The sequence below is a fragment of the Rhinopithecus roxellana genome, chromosome 2, assembly GCF_007565055.1.
Source record: "Rhinopithecus roxellana isolate Shanxi Qingling chromosome 2, ASM756505v1, whole genome shotgun sequence".
Taxonomy (NCBI): Eukaryota; Metazoa; Chordata; class Mammalia; order Primates; family Cercopithecidae; genus Rhinopithecus; species Rhinopithecus roxellana.
In genome coordinates, this window is record NC_044550.1 from 156,463,264 (window position 1) to 156,479,925 (window position 16,662).

The 16,662-nt window shown below is 35.8% G+C and overlaps 1 protein-coding gene across 2 annotated transcripts in view; it reads right to left on the reverse strand.

Annotated features, from left to right (window-relative positions):
- The window catches only part of SLIT2 (slit guidance ligand 2), a 375,009-nt gene that overhangs the window by 45,720 nt on the left and 312,627 nt on the right, over positions 1–16,662 (reverse strand). For both annotated transcript variants that reach the window (XM_030922577.1, XM_030922571.1), the window contains 3 exons: positions 8,370–8,494; positions 8,141–8,238; positions 6,771–6,910 (listed from right to left, as the gene is read on the reverse strand). In XM_030922577.1, the coding sequence (XP_030778437.1) occupies positions 6,771–6,910; positions 8,141–8,238; positions 8,370–8,494 (363 nt within the window). The remainder of the gene's footprint in view (positions 1–6,770; positions 6,911–8,140; positions 8,239–8,369; positions 8,495–16,662) is intronic.

Genomic DNA, 16,662 nt, shown 5'->3' on the forward strand with positions numbered 1-16,662 from the left:
GAGAATTTATTCATTAATTGTACAGGCATTCATTAGGTGCTTTTTCCATGTCTAGATAAAATAGACGGCTTGGCTGCACTTGAATTTTGTGGGTACAGCTTTCCTTACATAAGGACAATTGTGCATAGCGAGCTGAAGAGACAGCAGGAGAGCAGAAGGAAAGCTTGTTTGGCATAAACTATGAATGAGAAATAAGCTATTGTGAGACAGAAAAGAAGCCGTGCCTGAAGAAGGCAGCAAGGCAGAAGGGACAGGTTCCAGCAGAGGCCCCCACCTCAAAGTGCATGCTTTGGGGCCAATGAGACATGGGTTTGCATCTGGGCCTCTACTTACAAGGTGCATATCCTTGAATAAGTGGTTTATCGTTGTTTCATAGAAGTTTTTGCCCACCTTTGTGTTGTTCACATAAACTACAGAGTTCTTTTAAATTAACAATGCATTGACTAATGACGTACATTCTTTTTAAGAAAATTCCCCCGGGTGCTAGAAAAAATGGAAATTCTATTTCCAATTAAGTTTTGAATTAAAAATATAGAGAATGATTTGACGGCTTTTAAAAGCAAATTCAGTCAGCAGCAAATTCTTGGAAAATAAAAGGGAGCTTTTATAAACATAAGCATGAAATTTAGTCAACACATGAAACCACATGGTGATTTAAAACACTTGTACTGCCAAGATTGTTTCTAAGAGTATACACAACAATTTAAGGACATATTCCTGTGGTGGAATAATTGCTATTATGTTTCTGAGATAGACTCAGCCATTAGACATCCCTGTCCCAGGCCATCAATTGCTTAGTACTTGTAAAGAGAAAAGATGCCATTTGACCCAGGAAGGTATTAGATGCGTTAATCCCCAGAGAATAGCACGTGTTATATTGTTACATTCTAAAATATGAAACCATTTTCTTTTCATGTTTTTCAACTTAACTCTGCACACTGTAAGACTAAGTCAGCAAACACAGTAAATCATCCAAGCAATGCAACAGAGGAAATGAAACCCATAGCAAGAGAAGACAGAAAGACCTGCTATATGAAAACCTCTTTCTTTCTTTTTTTTGTTTTTTGTTGAGAGCAAGTCTCACTCTGTTGCCCCAGGCTGGAGTGCAGTCGCATAATCTCGGCTCACTGCAACCTCTGCCTCCTAGGTTCAAGTGATTCTCCTGCCTCAGCCTCCTAAGTGGCTGGGACTACAAGTGTGTGCCACAAGGTCCTGCTCATTTTTGTATTTTTAGTAGAGACGGGGTTTCACCATGTTGCCCAGGCTGGTCTCAAACTCCTGGGCTCAAAGGATCCATCTGCCTTGGCCTCCCAAAATGCTGGGATTACAGGGGTGAGCCACCATGCCCAGTCTATAATAACTTATTTATCATCCTCATAATCCAACTCCAAATGCTTCAGATACAATTGGAACTATTAAGACAAGCACACATTGTGTTCCTTTTAGGACGTTGTGCCTGCATTTCGTACTTGAAGACTTTTGGTAAGCTGAATAATTAACAATCTAATGTAATTAGTTAAAACTCTGAGTCTTTAAGATAAAATGTCATAAATATTCCATGATGATTTCCCAGACACAGCTATCACTCTAATAATTCTACGACTTCCACAACTTATTTTTATGGGCCCTGATGTATTTGGGGAGCTGGGTGGATCATATTGATGTCAATGATTAAATATGGCTTTTTTATGCTTAAACATACTGCCTAGTAGTCTTGGCATCCTGTAAGTCAACTTCTTAGGCTTTATAATATTTATTTCCTAAAGTGTTTCAATAAATGTATACACCTTCAAATATTTTTCATGTTTCATGTTACTAAAGATATCTGCTTAAAGTTATGGGAACAGTCTTTCTTACTTAAACATTTTTCTATCTGCAGCCTTATCTACAGTACTAAATAACCTATGTGTTTCATTCTAAAAGTAATACATGTTTGTGACATATTTAAAAAGTGGAACCATACAGACAAGTAGAAAATTTAAAAAATTTATATTAGTCCCTTATTCTAGCCACCCCTTCTTCCCACTCAAAAAGTTTCTATTCATTGTCTTCTAACAATAGATAAATTGCATATCAGAGGCCCATTTTACAGTGTTTGGCATAGTGAGGCATAGATTAAAGATCTGAATGACTGATTTGACATATTGTTTTCAGATTTTATAGTTTGTCAACATTCCTTTTTACCAGGTACACACAGTGAAATCTACGTAACTTTACTAGAAAGAGGGAGACTAAAATGAAAATCATAATAGACTTAAAAGGCAACTAACCTTTTTCCACCTCATTCAGATTAGCAGCTGGCAGCGACAAAGACAGAAGAGACAAAAGACTTTTTACATTGCAATACAACAGCAGAGCACAGGAAGCCAATGTGCAGCGTTCACAACAGAGAAGCAGGGGTGGGCGAGTGAGCTGAAGCAAGGCTTGGATTTCTTACCTACAGCCGGGCCACACGCACAAACATGGAGAAAATGAGGCAAAAGGTAAATGCCATCACAGGGAGCTAGAGGTCTGCCTCTAAACCAGGTGACGGAACAACCAGCAGCTTTACTGTTTAAGATGGACACCGAATGGCTTGTGTATGGGCGTCAGAGATTCGGAAAACAAAGAGAAAATGGGTACACAATGGAAAATTTAAAGTGGTCTGAATATTTTCCACAAAATGGGTTCTAAGGCTTTACATGCCCAATTTGCATGGAGATGTTCATTTTATGGAATTTAAGTAATCCCATTAAGTGAAAGGAGGGCTTAAAATGTGATCAACTATGTCATACTTGTATGTGGTCCTGTAAGAATAAGAATTAATTAAGACACACAGTCTTGATATAGCAGATCCAGGGTTCTGACTGTTGGGAAATACACAAAGGCACATTTTTGAATTAAACAACTACGTTAACACTAGAGCCTAAAAAAAGGGTCCATTTTTCTAAAAAAACAGGGGTGCCATATTTATAGTTTTTATTTTTATAGGTGTTAGGTTTATGTAATTTCAGGAATTCCTTGGACATTTAGCTCCAAGAAATGTCTTGTCTTTAGAAAGATGATCATGATTTTTAGAAAATAACCAAACAAAAAATCAAAACCAACAAAATCTCTCAAGCTACAATTAAAACCTTAGATTTAATTTTAAAATTGTTTGTTTTACAATTCCGAAGTCCTACTTTCTTAATTGTATAGGGATGTTAATTTAGATTCATAGTGAATTCAACTTTTCAAAGGTTAATCTTACCTAAAATACGCTAGTAATCGGCAGTCATGCATTACACAACTGGAAGCACAGATGATGAACTGGAGTATATGGAGAATGGTTTTGGTGACTAGGGTGGTGAAGTTACAGCAAGATTTAGATAACAGAAAAACAGTATTTGTCCTTACAGTTTATGCTGTCAATCCCTGGAGCAGGAAAGAGCAGAGAATTTTCTCCTCTAGCAAATCAGTAACTACTTACTGTGATATTTTGGTCACACAGGGCTTAAATAAAGTTTAATAAATTCCCCATAGGTGGCTCATTTTATTTTAAATATTTCTAGTCATGTTTTATAGTCTGTTCATCACAACTTCTCTGTCAGATTGCTCACAGATCTCTGAATTTGTTTCCATTGACATTATGTCTGTTCTGACTCTTGATATAGGTGTCAAATACAAAAACTGTCACCATAATAATTTACAAGCTTTTTTTTCTGTATGGCATTATTTGTTCCCATGAAACAGAGTTCACTTCTCATTGTATGCCTTTGGGATATAGAGTACAAAATTTTCAAAGGAAAAATGAACTTGTTACTAGTTCCCTGAGCATAGCAGTGCTTCTGCTCCCAGATCTCATGCTCATTAATCAGATTCCAAACTCAAATTTAAAACCATATAATCACATTATAAGAAAATTCCTCCTTAACTGCAGACTTGGATGAAGCAGGATAGAAAACTCTAGAGCTTCATTCCTACTTCCCATAATTAAAGGTCACTTATGTGTCAATGATTTCAAAATCTGCAGATGGTTGTTTGAAATTTTGTAAATGAGCTCATTTCACGTGTGCACAAAAATACTGCAATTAATAGATGAGTTATACATTTGCCCCACTTAGATATCTTCTCTCACGCCAAATTGTCAAACTCTTCATGGCCCACAAGACCCACTCCGAAGATAAAATGGTCGTATCTTCATGTTTGTATGCCATGTACTTTCTGTTTAGTATTTTTGTTGATCCTTTGCCCAAATTAAGGCAAACTGACATTTGCAATAGTTATAAGTAAAAAGACTAAAACAGTCCCAGTTCTTGTGGAGAGCCAAATGGCTCTTGACAGATACTCATGGCAAGTTCCCAGATGACAGCTTTTATAGATGTCACATTTTGGCTGAAGAATGGTTTGGCTAAGCTTTAGGTATTTATGATATGTTTCAAAGAAAGAGATCTGACATAGTTGGGGAAGTGAGGCTTCATAACACTTCTCCGTGGAAACTGCTCTGAACTGACCCTTAGAATAGGAGAAAACATGTGTTCAAGAGGAGCAGGTGTAGAGAGGGAGCTGGGGAAATGAAGGGTGAGCAGCTAAGACAAAGACTCAAAAGAAATGGGTAAGAATAAGGAATAGCGAATCAAAAGCCAAAGCAGGAGGACTCCTCCAAACCAACTCAAAAGAGGCCTCAACCACCTTCTAGAAATTTTATTATCAAAAAGACATGTAAGAACCTGATTGCAGTTGTGCTCCACAGCCTAGGTTTTCATCAGGAAATATATATATATATATATATATATATATTCCTGGTTCTGTGCTTAGGAAGGTATTGGTTACGCAAAGTTTGCTTGAAATGCTTGGGTCCAATTTGTCTGGTGGAGGGAGAGTGGGTTGGTTTAAGGAGGCCTCCAAAATTAACTGGGGTCTTAAGCCCTTTCTATAATGATCAGGAAAATGATGGAAAAAGAGAATTATTCTATCCTAAGAAGGTACCAGGTAGCAGATTTTAGTGCAAACATTGGGCTTCTTGCACAAGTCTAAATCAGCCCATCCAATGAAGTTAAATTCTCAGGGTAGCTCAAAGGGCTCCAGAATTTGTGGTCACAGGCTAATGTCAAGTTTCTGAGGTGTGATAATATTGGTAATATTAGTGTCAAAGTCAAAGCTACGTAACATCTACATTCTTTCTAGATACTCTAGAAAGGTGCATGTAAAATATCAAATAATGCTAAAATTCTACCCACTAAGCAGACTAAAGTCTGTAGATATGTCCTATAAGACTTGGTAATACAGCATGTTCAAATTTCTGCTGGAAACTTAGTATGCTATTACTGCTTTACATGATATCAGGTGCTTTATTGGTGCCAAAAAAATAAAAATTAAAAAGAAGACCCTAGAGGCCGGGCGCGGTGGCTCACGCCTGTAATCCCAGCACTTTGAGAGGCCGAGGCAGGAGGATCACAAGGTCAGGAGATCGAGACCACGGTGAAACCCCGTCTCTACTAAAAATACAAAAAATTAGCCTGTCGCGGGCGGTGGGCGCCTGTAGTCCCAGCTACTCAGGAGGCTGAGGCAGGAGAATGGCGTGAATCCGGGAGGCGGAGCTTGCAGTGAGCCGAGATCGCGCCACTGCCCTCCAGCCAGCGGGACAGAGCGAAACTCCCTCTCAAAAAAAAAAAAAAAAAAAAAAATAAGACCCTAGAAAAGGCAGCCTTCAGAGTCACTCAAACAGATTTGGGTTGCCAAAACAGAGCCTCATTATTCTACCTAGTATTTTCCCATCAAGAAAGGTACCTAATAAAATTCAGTTTGGGTACTTCATAAAAGCTTCCATTTTAATCATTTTCCAAACAATCCCTGGGAAAATTTAATTATACAGATGTATGCTCATCTTTCATGTTGTGAGATGTTAACTCCAGTCACCTGCATTGTAATTTCATCCTTTGATTTTCTCACTAGGTATTAAATTATATGAAAATAGATATAATTAATGAAATGCACCCAGAAAATGAAAATAGCAACTTTGAGTAGAGTGACCAAAATTACTTCTCCATTTTTTTCTTACAAATAAAGTGTACAACATTCTTGTTTTTCCTTTGTCAATGTTAAGTGATTTATTAAAGGAAAAGGGGCATATCTATGAAGTTTCTAATTCAGAGCCACAAAAAAAAAAAAAATCAATTCTGACAAAACAGACAAGTCATAAGCTTGATGTTGACTTCAGAGCAAATTGGTTTGAATAGGGAAGAAGTTTAGCAATTAATAGTCTAATGAGATGTGTCATCCAAATAAACAAAAGTGTTAGAAAAAAGGTGATAGTCTCATAAGACTATCCAAAGTGCTCAGTATCTTCCTGACTTTTAATTTGAGGGACATGGGTTACTAGCGGCACTCACTCACTAGCAAAGATGTAAGTATGAAGATGAATGATCTCAAATGCTCAATTATGTTTTGGCTATTAAATAAATGTCCTCTTTTCACACAGGTACTGGGGGTTGATTTCCACAGGGAAAATGGTTTGCACAAAAATGCCATTTAATTGTGGGACTAAAAGCTTTAGGACAATAGCTTCTTTTATTACTGGATAGCATGGTTTTATAATAGATGCATGTGTTTGAACAGAGATTCCTGGGTCTTTTATTTGGTTAGCTGAAACTATCTTTAAGTCCTTATGTTATTTACATTACATCTGATTTTCAAGACACCTACCATTTATCAAATAATAAAATGATTTACTAAACATATATAACATAGTTCCAACGATGCTTTCAAACAGATATACTGATCGAAGGCAAAATATTTCCTGTTCTTTGTACCTGTATACTCAGGTGGGCAAAGGCATGTGTAGTTATTAATGCCATCGACACATGTAGAATTATTTTCACAGTCATTATCTTCACAATCATCAACGTTGACTTCACAGTTTTCTCCTTCAAATCCATCAGCACAAATACACCTGAATGCCAGAGGAAGAAAAAGCAAAAAACATCTTTTTGCCGCATTTTGAAGTCATGTGTTCTAAATATTGAGAAAAGCATAATTACACTAATCAACCACAGAGCTTTTAACTACCAGAAATTGATTTTTTAAAATGCTTTTAAATGACATGTTGTAAACATCAATGTAAGGTAATATCCACCCAAGCAGAAACCATTCAAAAAATAAAATTTATGCTGGTTGCAAGAAGGCAAACGGTTCCATGGTCTTAAAAGTCAATAAACTCACTGTATTTGCAGGTCTAAAACACAAGCAGCTTTATTCCACAGCCCTAGATATCTTAATCTTGAGTTGTGCTCTAATAAAATAATTCAGATTTCTTTGCTCATAAATGAAGAGGAACTAGCTCTGATTTTTAAAATTACAACATCTACTAACATACATATAATGTCCTTGATGTTTTGAAACAAAAATGAATGATAAAATTTTTATCTTCCTTGCAATTACAAAATGTGAATGTTCTCTTTGTCTTAATAAATACAATCCTTCCTCTGGCATAAAACAATCTTGAGTATGTATTGAATAATTTTTGAATAAGAGGCAACTTCATAACAGAATGCAGAAGTCTATTTCTTCTAAAAAGTGAAATTCTAACAAGTTTTAGTAGTATATTAGCATTCTTATGTGATATTATTAGTGTCATTTAATAAAGAGCTCCAGTTCATAATTCATGAAGTACATCTGAAATAATTGTACCATATGATTTAAAAACTCCAGATTAAAATCATTCACAGCAAGTCTGTCTACTTATATTGTGTCTCAGAAATAAATCATTAATTTTCTGTTTCAGTGGGACCTATATCTTATCATTACACACTCTGTTAAAGCAATAAGCAAAACAACAGATGAATATATGACTAGCAGTAGCGGACTAGTTGGCTATTAATTAGTATAATGGAGCCAATATTAATACTTTGTCTTGCCCTAATCTGACCTGATTAACCATAATGTGCATGTGTGTATGTTTGTAAATTAGTTTTGGTTTTGTAGCATCCTGAGCTGATAATACTGTAGTGTCTCCATTTAGTTTTTATATTGCAATGTCTTTGAGAGGGACCCATACATAGTACCCTTTCTCCGGCATTCTTTGAAAAATACTGCTCTTTGATTTGAAAAGGACAATGCATGTTGGCTTAGTGATCCTTGCTCCAGTACTTCAGATACAGATGATCACAGACTAATGACCTACCAGAATCCATCTTCTTCTCCTTCTTTTAAGTGGCAAGTTCCTCCATGTTTACATGGGTTACTGATGCAGGCATGAATTGGAACATCACAGTCCTGCCCCTGGAGAAGAATGGGCAAGTAAAGTCAACTAAAGCAGTTCTCGGCACATAGAGAAGGCACAGTAGAATAATAAAGGCACACCAAGAAAAGGTATGTTCTCAAACTGTGACTCTTAAAGTGCTTTTACTTACCTTGAAACCATATGGACAGGTGCATCGGTAAAAGTCAACTGGATCACTATTACATGTGCCATCATTTTTACACGGATTTGATAGGCAGGGGTTACATTTAGCTAGAATATTGACATCCACAGGACCTGAAAATTAATTGAAATATATGACCAACTGATGCTCTTCCAGTTTACTTATAATTACTTGTATGCCTTAATGTAATGGTAAATTTTGTATAAAATTATTATTGGTCACATATCTATATGTGTCTCTCATCCATGACAAGTCAGAAATCAGCATCATCCTATGATGTTTAATAATGCAACAGGAGGCCTTCTCAACTGGATGTACTGTGAGCCTCTCTGAGGTCAGTGTGGGACTCTGAGTTGGTATCTGATGTTGATGGTGCCAGTGTCGCAGAGTCCCCTCATGGGCTGACTAGTTTATGTGGATGTGTTTCTTGGCCATTGTCTGTACTTTAACCTCCTCCTGCTTCACAGAAATGCCTATTGTCAGTCCCAGAGAAGACTAAGTGTGTGGGTGTGGCGTGGGGTGAGCAAATTTTATAAATAAGTAGAAATTCATCACTTTAATTAAAAACACAACACAATGCATCTGCCCGGGTAACACTGACTCAGTAGTACGACTTTTGTATAGAAGATACAAAACAGTGCCTCTTTATGCATATAGAAATAAACCAAAAGTGTAAGCTCCATTGTAATCTCCCTCATTTCCTTTTGATTCGGTTTATTTGTTGGTTCATTTGCACAATACGTGATGGGTGATGTTTCTGTATCTTCCTCTCCAAAAAGAAAACATCTTTGAAATGATCTTTACTTGCAATCTCATGTTTTGGAAGATATCTTTAAAAAATTTCAAGAGCCGTGCAAGGTCTTGATTAAATGCATATTTAGCCACAGCCATTTTCCTTTGTTCACACATACTTACTGGACAAATGACTAACAATGTGGAATTGTACCATCCTCAATAAAAGTATCTTCCACCTATGCTACTTTGTGCAGTGTGTGTGAGAGTTCACCACAATGCCTTTTGGCAAATGTGTCTGACAAGGACACTGATATCTTTATATGTAAAACACCTACATTTCTTACTGTAAACATTAATTATATTTCACTCTGTAGTATAATCTCTCTGTAGTTTTTTATCTTCACTGGAACAAGCAGCAATAATTCTAATTGCACGTTTTATCACATGCAATTTCTAGCAAAGTTATCTGGATAATTGCATAGCAGCTCTGCACCCCCACCATTACTGCTCTAACCTTCTAAGGTACCTTCACCAAAAAGCTATATAACTTCTACTCACATAACCTACCTGCATCAAATTATTCTACAGATTAGAACCCACGTTTGAGTTGTTGATCTACTGAAAGAAACTCACGTATATAAGACAACATGAATAAATATGGTGGCCACAGAGATTCATTGTGTCTCTTCATATTCTTTACTCTGGGAAATACTAGTACATATTCAAGTAATGGTATTGAATTAAAATTCATGAAAATGATAGTGCCCTGTAGTGTTTAGTTTTTCTATCAATTAAAAAATGCCTGATATGTATTGAAATTCTGGTTTTATTTTACCATTAGGAGAAAGTTGACTGCTCCTAGGATGACCGTATTAAAGGAAAGAGGCGGAGCTTACTTCTTCTAGTGACCCCTCAGTCACTAGGAGAGACTGTGCCAGTGCTAATGTCCCCTACATTTTGTCTTGGTAACTAGAATAACTAAAGGAGTCTCTATATCAATTTACAGCTGGGAAACTGCTGGCATTAATTCTGAAGTAAAGTGAGCTCCACAGAAATTTAATTTCTCTCCACCCTGCCCAATTTATTTATCAATTAAGGGCAAAAAACTCAGCTGTTCAGCACACTGCAGAAATGAATGGTGACAGCGAAAGCAGTTTGTTAAATTAGCATAATACCTAACGACAAATGGTTTTGAGCTTGCTAAAGTTATATATGCGTCAGCAAGAGGAAAGAAAATAGCTCATTGCTAGTGGATCCCTTAACCAGTTTACAGGAAAGAACGTAACTCAGAACAAAGGCGTAGGATGAAACGGTGAAGAAATGTATGCCAGCAAAACAGCAAGTCAGCAAATGCAACCACTCTAAGCATTTATCTGGCCACATCCCAAGGTCTTGAGAAAAAATGTCTTTTGGCTTGTTACTGTGCTTTCAACCTTGTAAGGCTATGGCTTAAATAAAAGGAGTTGAGGGTTGGCAGTTTGTAAGTTCATCCTGCGGAATGTGATATGTTCCAAAAATGATGTCTGAGTAATTAGATGAGAAATTAAGAGATTATCTTAGGGAAGAAAATGGAATACATTCTGAAGAATTTAATCGAGTATACTGGCAGCATCACTGCCTGGCTGAAACAGTCCGTGTCCATTTTACCACATAGTGGGGATTTATTTAATAAATGTCCACTGGACCATATCTGATTAATAATCACTACCTAATTTATTTGCATTTTATTCAAGACCAAATTTGGTTTTCCATAGAGATAATTATGCTGAATTATTTTTATATCTGGAATTTGTTATGGGAGATTGTTGCCCCCTCATATATGTTCAGTTTAGCTAAAAAAAAAAAAAAAAAAAAAATCAAGATAACAAGCATTCTCATACACCCAGGACTCTTTGAACAATTTCTTAAACTTGCTGAACTGATTGTGGCACAGGGTTTGGGAATAATTGAGTTCTAATTTCTTCAGGTTGGTAAAGTTCATGACTATCAACTTTACCAATGGTAAAATTAGCTATCATTCTATTTACTTCTCGTTTTTCATATCTTTTTAAACCCAGTTATTCAACGATCATTTCTTATTTCTAGTACTTGAGTTTGAGTAAAAGATGTTTGTAAGTCAAACAAAGTCCACATAGCAGCATCCTCTGACATCTCTAAGGGTCTAAAAATGATATACTTTCTTTTCCTATTTTATGTAGCTTGTAATTCTCCTTAACCAAAAATCCTTTTCGGAATGTGATTTTTACATCTACCTGGTTTATCTAAATCCGCTTGTTTCTATAGACTAATCTCTGGAAATGATATTCCTTGCATCTGGCTCTCCTCCCATTCATCTTCCTGTCCATATTTTGCCCTTCTAAGTCCATCTTCTGTCCTCTATTTGCATCCAACTTGTGATTCATTTTCTGTCCACTACACTTTCTCAGAGCTCCTCTCCTGTAATCTTCTTATTCAAGGAGAATGACAACTTTAATCTGTTTATACAATAAGGAGATGATATCAGAGCTAAAGAGAGATGCCAAATAAAGTCATCATAAAATGGGGGAAGAGTTAAGTACAGCTGTCCATGAGCAAACCAACATTTGGCAGAATTTTGCACACTTGATTAGTCCTAGGTGAAACAAAGATGTCCATAATATGTAGCAATCTTGGGCACAGAATCTGTGTCAAGCAGGGAATCTAGTGAGATCAAGGACAACATTACGGCAAGTACTGACACTCTTTCTTAGACTTCCAGAGAGCTGGAGTAGGTACAAGGAACAAAAAGTGTTTTATTTAAAAGGAGAAACGCAGTCATTTTCTTGTTTGTCCAAATTTCAACAAAGACAAAGGCAAATTAGATCTTGCTGTTTACCTATTCATCACAGGCTCCCTGAGAACCTTCTATATGTGCTACGAGCTGCTCAAATTTGGGGAAATTACAGGGACTATTATGAAACCCATGGGAAATAGAGGTGGGCACCAGGTACAACACTGAGAGTTCATGACTTTATGCTGTTAAGTCATGTAACTGTGATTTGCAAATTAGGTGTGGCCAAGCACCAGAAATAACAGTACAACTTTAAGAAACGGAAGAGGTTCTCTGTGTTCTTTCATGGCTGCTTGGTAAAGAACTGTGATCTTTAAGCTTTTCTCCTTTCTAAAGCTAACTGGTTCCAAGAAACGTTAACATATTGTTAACAAACTAGCTTTCATGAGATGTGTGCCACAGAGGGGAAAGGAAATGTAGCTTCAGGGATAAACATCTTTACTAATGTCACTGAAATGAAGGAGAACAGTCTAAGCAAACTGGATTGATTTGAGATTTGGTTGTGATTTAAAGAGCACTATAGTATTAGCTACATGAGTGGAGGTGTGGTTAGCTTAATAATTCAAAGGGAAAATGAGAAGAAAGTTTGGTTAACAATCTGTCTCTGTCAGTTACTTTAATCTTTAATGGAAGAACTGTCGGATCTCAATCCATTAAAGCTTGTAGGCAGACTTGCTTACTTGACTCAAATCACTAGTTATGCACCTGACACCACTATTACTACCCAGTGAGTTCTGCATCTCATTTTGATTTATTACCAAAAACTCCAGACAAAAACTTCTAGCTGTATTCTAGAATCTGCCTTCATTCTGGCATCCCTTAGAAACATGAGTCAAATAACAAAATCCTCTAGTACTGCCCTTGTATCAAGTCAGAGGTACATCAAAGGCAACTCAGGGAAACATACCGGGGATATTTGACGTTGGGTATAATTTAACTAAAAGGTTTTTATTTAAAACCAATGCTTTTACACTCCACTTGCAATTACATTATGGCATTTCTCAAGTATTATTAATAATACCAAATGCATATTTGTTAACAGCATTCCATCATTAATTTATCAAATATTTACTGAGCATCTACACTGTGCCAGGCACTAGGCCAGATTTTAAGAGACCAAAGACAAGTGAAATGCCTGAATTTCTGAAAAAACTTACAGTTTAGCAGTAGAGACATACATGTATCAATTACAGAGTGGATGTGGGAATGAGAATGCATGTCTTAGTATATGTGTTTTAAGTTTCTGCAAGCCATCATGGGAGAAGAATCCATGAAGTGAATGGCAGTATGAATGTGAAGTTCTTAAGAAAAGCCATGGCTAGAAATTTAAAGGCATGGATTGAAATCTACTGAGAACTTAATAGGGCTAAAGATAGAACACCACATGTCTACATGAAAAAGTGGGTGGAAAAATAAAAGGAATCAGGAAGCCAAGAGATTTTAGAGGAAGGAGAAGTGGCCACCAGTGTCGAAGATGTAAAGAGAGCAAATAAAGATAACTAAAAAGAAGCCACTGAAATTGGCAAGATAGAAGGCACTGGTGTTCTAGTTTCAGTGGAGGGGTGAGATGATCTCCAGATGATAGAGGTTAAAATCCTGTAAATTTGCATTGCAAAAATAGTTAACTAAAAACACAAAGGCTAAATTACTACACCTTTTGGATTAGCAGGCTTGGCCATTTGCAACACTTACATGTGACTTTGGGCCACTAAATGAACTTCCTGAGTCAAAATTAAATAGAAAGGGCAATAATTATTTTATAAAATCTTTGCATCAGAGAGAATATGGATGTCAAACATGTAAGAACAGCATTAATTGCTAGTTCTCTTTAGCTATTAAAAACAAATGTCTGTTAAGTTTTTCCAAGTGTTTTAAGTTTTAAAAAGTATAATAAAATAGCCCCCCAATTTTTAAATGGTACTTTTAGCAGATTACCATATCCAAACCTGAATGCTCTCTTTAGCCAATAAGCAAATCAAAACCTCCAAAATCTAAGGTAATTTCCAAGATAATCACTATGTACAAGTAATACTAAATCTGAAAATGTAAAAAAGATTTGACCAAGTTCTAAATAATGCTTCAAAATTGATCTGACTTGTGAATTTTTCATTGCTGTAGTTAGGCCTGAATTATTTAATCACCTTCATACTTAATTAAATGACTAAGGGCAATATCAATAATTTTGAGACACAGAACAAAAGCTCTCACTCAAGCCTATCAAAAACTCGTCCAAAATGGAAAATGTTGATCTTGCTAAGAAAAACTATAATATTACAATGTTATTGCTGAGAGTTGTGATATTTTTCACAGGAATTCCAGAATCTAGAGCATTCCTAACATATAAAATTAGAGGAAGAGATCAACCGTGGCATGTTAAATGTTCATTATCGTGGGTTCTGTCAAGGTTTCAGGTTTCTTTGACGTTTCAGTTGGCCTTTATAAATGAAGTAATGAGGTACTTCAGCACCATATCCCGGCCTTTCTTTTGAGCTCATGGCTACCAGATCCCTGCCCATTTGGGCTTTGTGTTATATTCGATTTGGTTCACAAGAAGAATTTCCTGTTGGGCTCTTGGACCTGACAGTATCAGTTACAATTCCATAGTCATTTGGTATGGATATATTATTAGCATCTTATACATATTTCTATCACCAGACTTCCATACCGTTTTTTAGAATTACCTATTTAAAAGTATCTATCAGTAGAATATAAGCTCCATGAGAATAGTGGTTTTACTCTGAATTGTTTATTGTTGTATTCTTACCACCCAGACAGAGTGCCGTGTACATTGTACGAACTTGAATAATATTTGTTTAATGAATGAAGAAATATATCATTCATCTCCATTAGCCTGTTCACTCTTCAGCACATGTAAGTCATCTCCATGTGATTGTTCACTCTTCAGCACATGTAAGTATTTAATAAATGTCTTTCAAATAAAAAAAAATTCAGTTGTTCCATAGCTAAAACTTCCTGAACCAAGAGAAATAAAGGAAATATTAGAAATTAACAATGTTCCACTTTCCACACTGACTTTCTCAATGACTATCTGGAGAGGACAAAAGCTGTTTTATTGCAGACTGCTTAATCACTCTAACGTCATCTTATATTTAAAAGATGAGGACAGGACATTTGGGTTATAAAGACAAGTCATGGCCATCTGCTTCCCACTCAGGAATGCTCTATCTGGGTATTAATTAAATATGATCTGATAATCAGTTTCTTCCTGTTCATTTATTTCTGTTATGCATCAAACTGATGAGAGTTTATATAAAGAAAACACTTTTTTCTTTATTAAAATAATTAATGACTCAAAATAACAGCATGGCATGGCATCCTCTAGTAGAAAAAAATCATTTAAATTGTATTTAAATATAGCTATGTAAACATGTATTCAATTAAAAAATTCATCTTCCTGCTATATTTTGAAACTATACATTGACAACCCTTAATATTGAGAGTTTGTACTTATATAATGTTCATGAATAAAATAAAAATACATTAGACTGGCATAACGAGAGGGAAAGTTAAGTTAAAATATGTAAACCTTAATTATAAAACATTTAAAGAAACATTATATTGTTGCTTTAAAACTCATAAAGCATATATGCTTAATAGTATAGTACTCAGTGGATTTCCTTGAATGAATTATTTTAATTAATAGGTTAAAATACTTGGCTTTCTACCAATCCATTTTTGTAAGTAAATATTTCTAGTAAAGCTTTTGAGGGTAGTTCAGAATTTTCATTTTCTAAGTATGTTTCAATAATAGGGTGGCAATCTTATTTACACTGAAAATGTATTTTGAAAACACTTTTATTGAAAACTGTAAAATAAACTTTAGCAGTAAGCTTTGGAATCAGAGTTAAGGTTCAAATTCTGACACCGATCAGCAGCTGAGTGATTTTTAAAAATGGCCTAGTGACTCTAAAATACAGTATTTTCATATCTCAAATGGGGAAATGATAGTTTTCACTAGAAGAATGGTGGAAAGATTAAAAGAGATAAAAATCTATGTAAAGTACTCAGCATTAGGCAAACTACTCAATAGAACTTAGCTATTATTGTTATTATTATTTGTAATGATAGTAGTGTTGGCAATGATCCATTCTAAATGGTCATAAACCTTGAACTAGCAGAGTCTTCATTAATAGGACAATGAAACTTCAAAATAGTTTGACAAATGCTGAAACAAATGCTGGCAAAGGTCACTGTAAGTTTCAGTGCCTATCACTCTAAAATTCAGTTACAGAAAAACTGAGTAAACTATAAAGTCTTCTAAAGGCAACTGCGATTATATTGATTGAACCTTGAATGTCTTACACTGCTTGCCAACTGGCTTATACCCACGCTGTTTGCTATTTAAAGTATACCTTGAAATACATGCAATCTATTGATCTTATAGTGTAGTGAATATTACACTGAACTTCCACAGTTGAAATGATCAATTTAGGGTTTACATCATCTGACAATTAACAAGTTTCAGCTCAACTGTTTTTGCTGGCCCTGGAACAGGTCCAGAAGTTTCCTATAGTGCAAGCTCTGCTCCCATAGTTATGCCCACCTGTAGCATTATCCTCACACTTGTCTGCCTGTCCACCTATCTCATTAAATCTTCACAGCCCTCCTTCTTTTACACAAATGATTCCTCTGAGTTCTTGTAGCAACTACACTATCCACTATGGGAGCCACCAGACATGCATGTATATTTCAGTTTAAATGTAAATAAAATAAAAT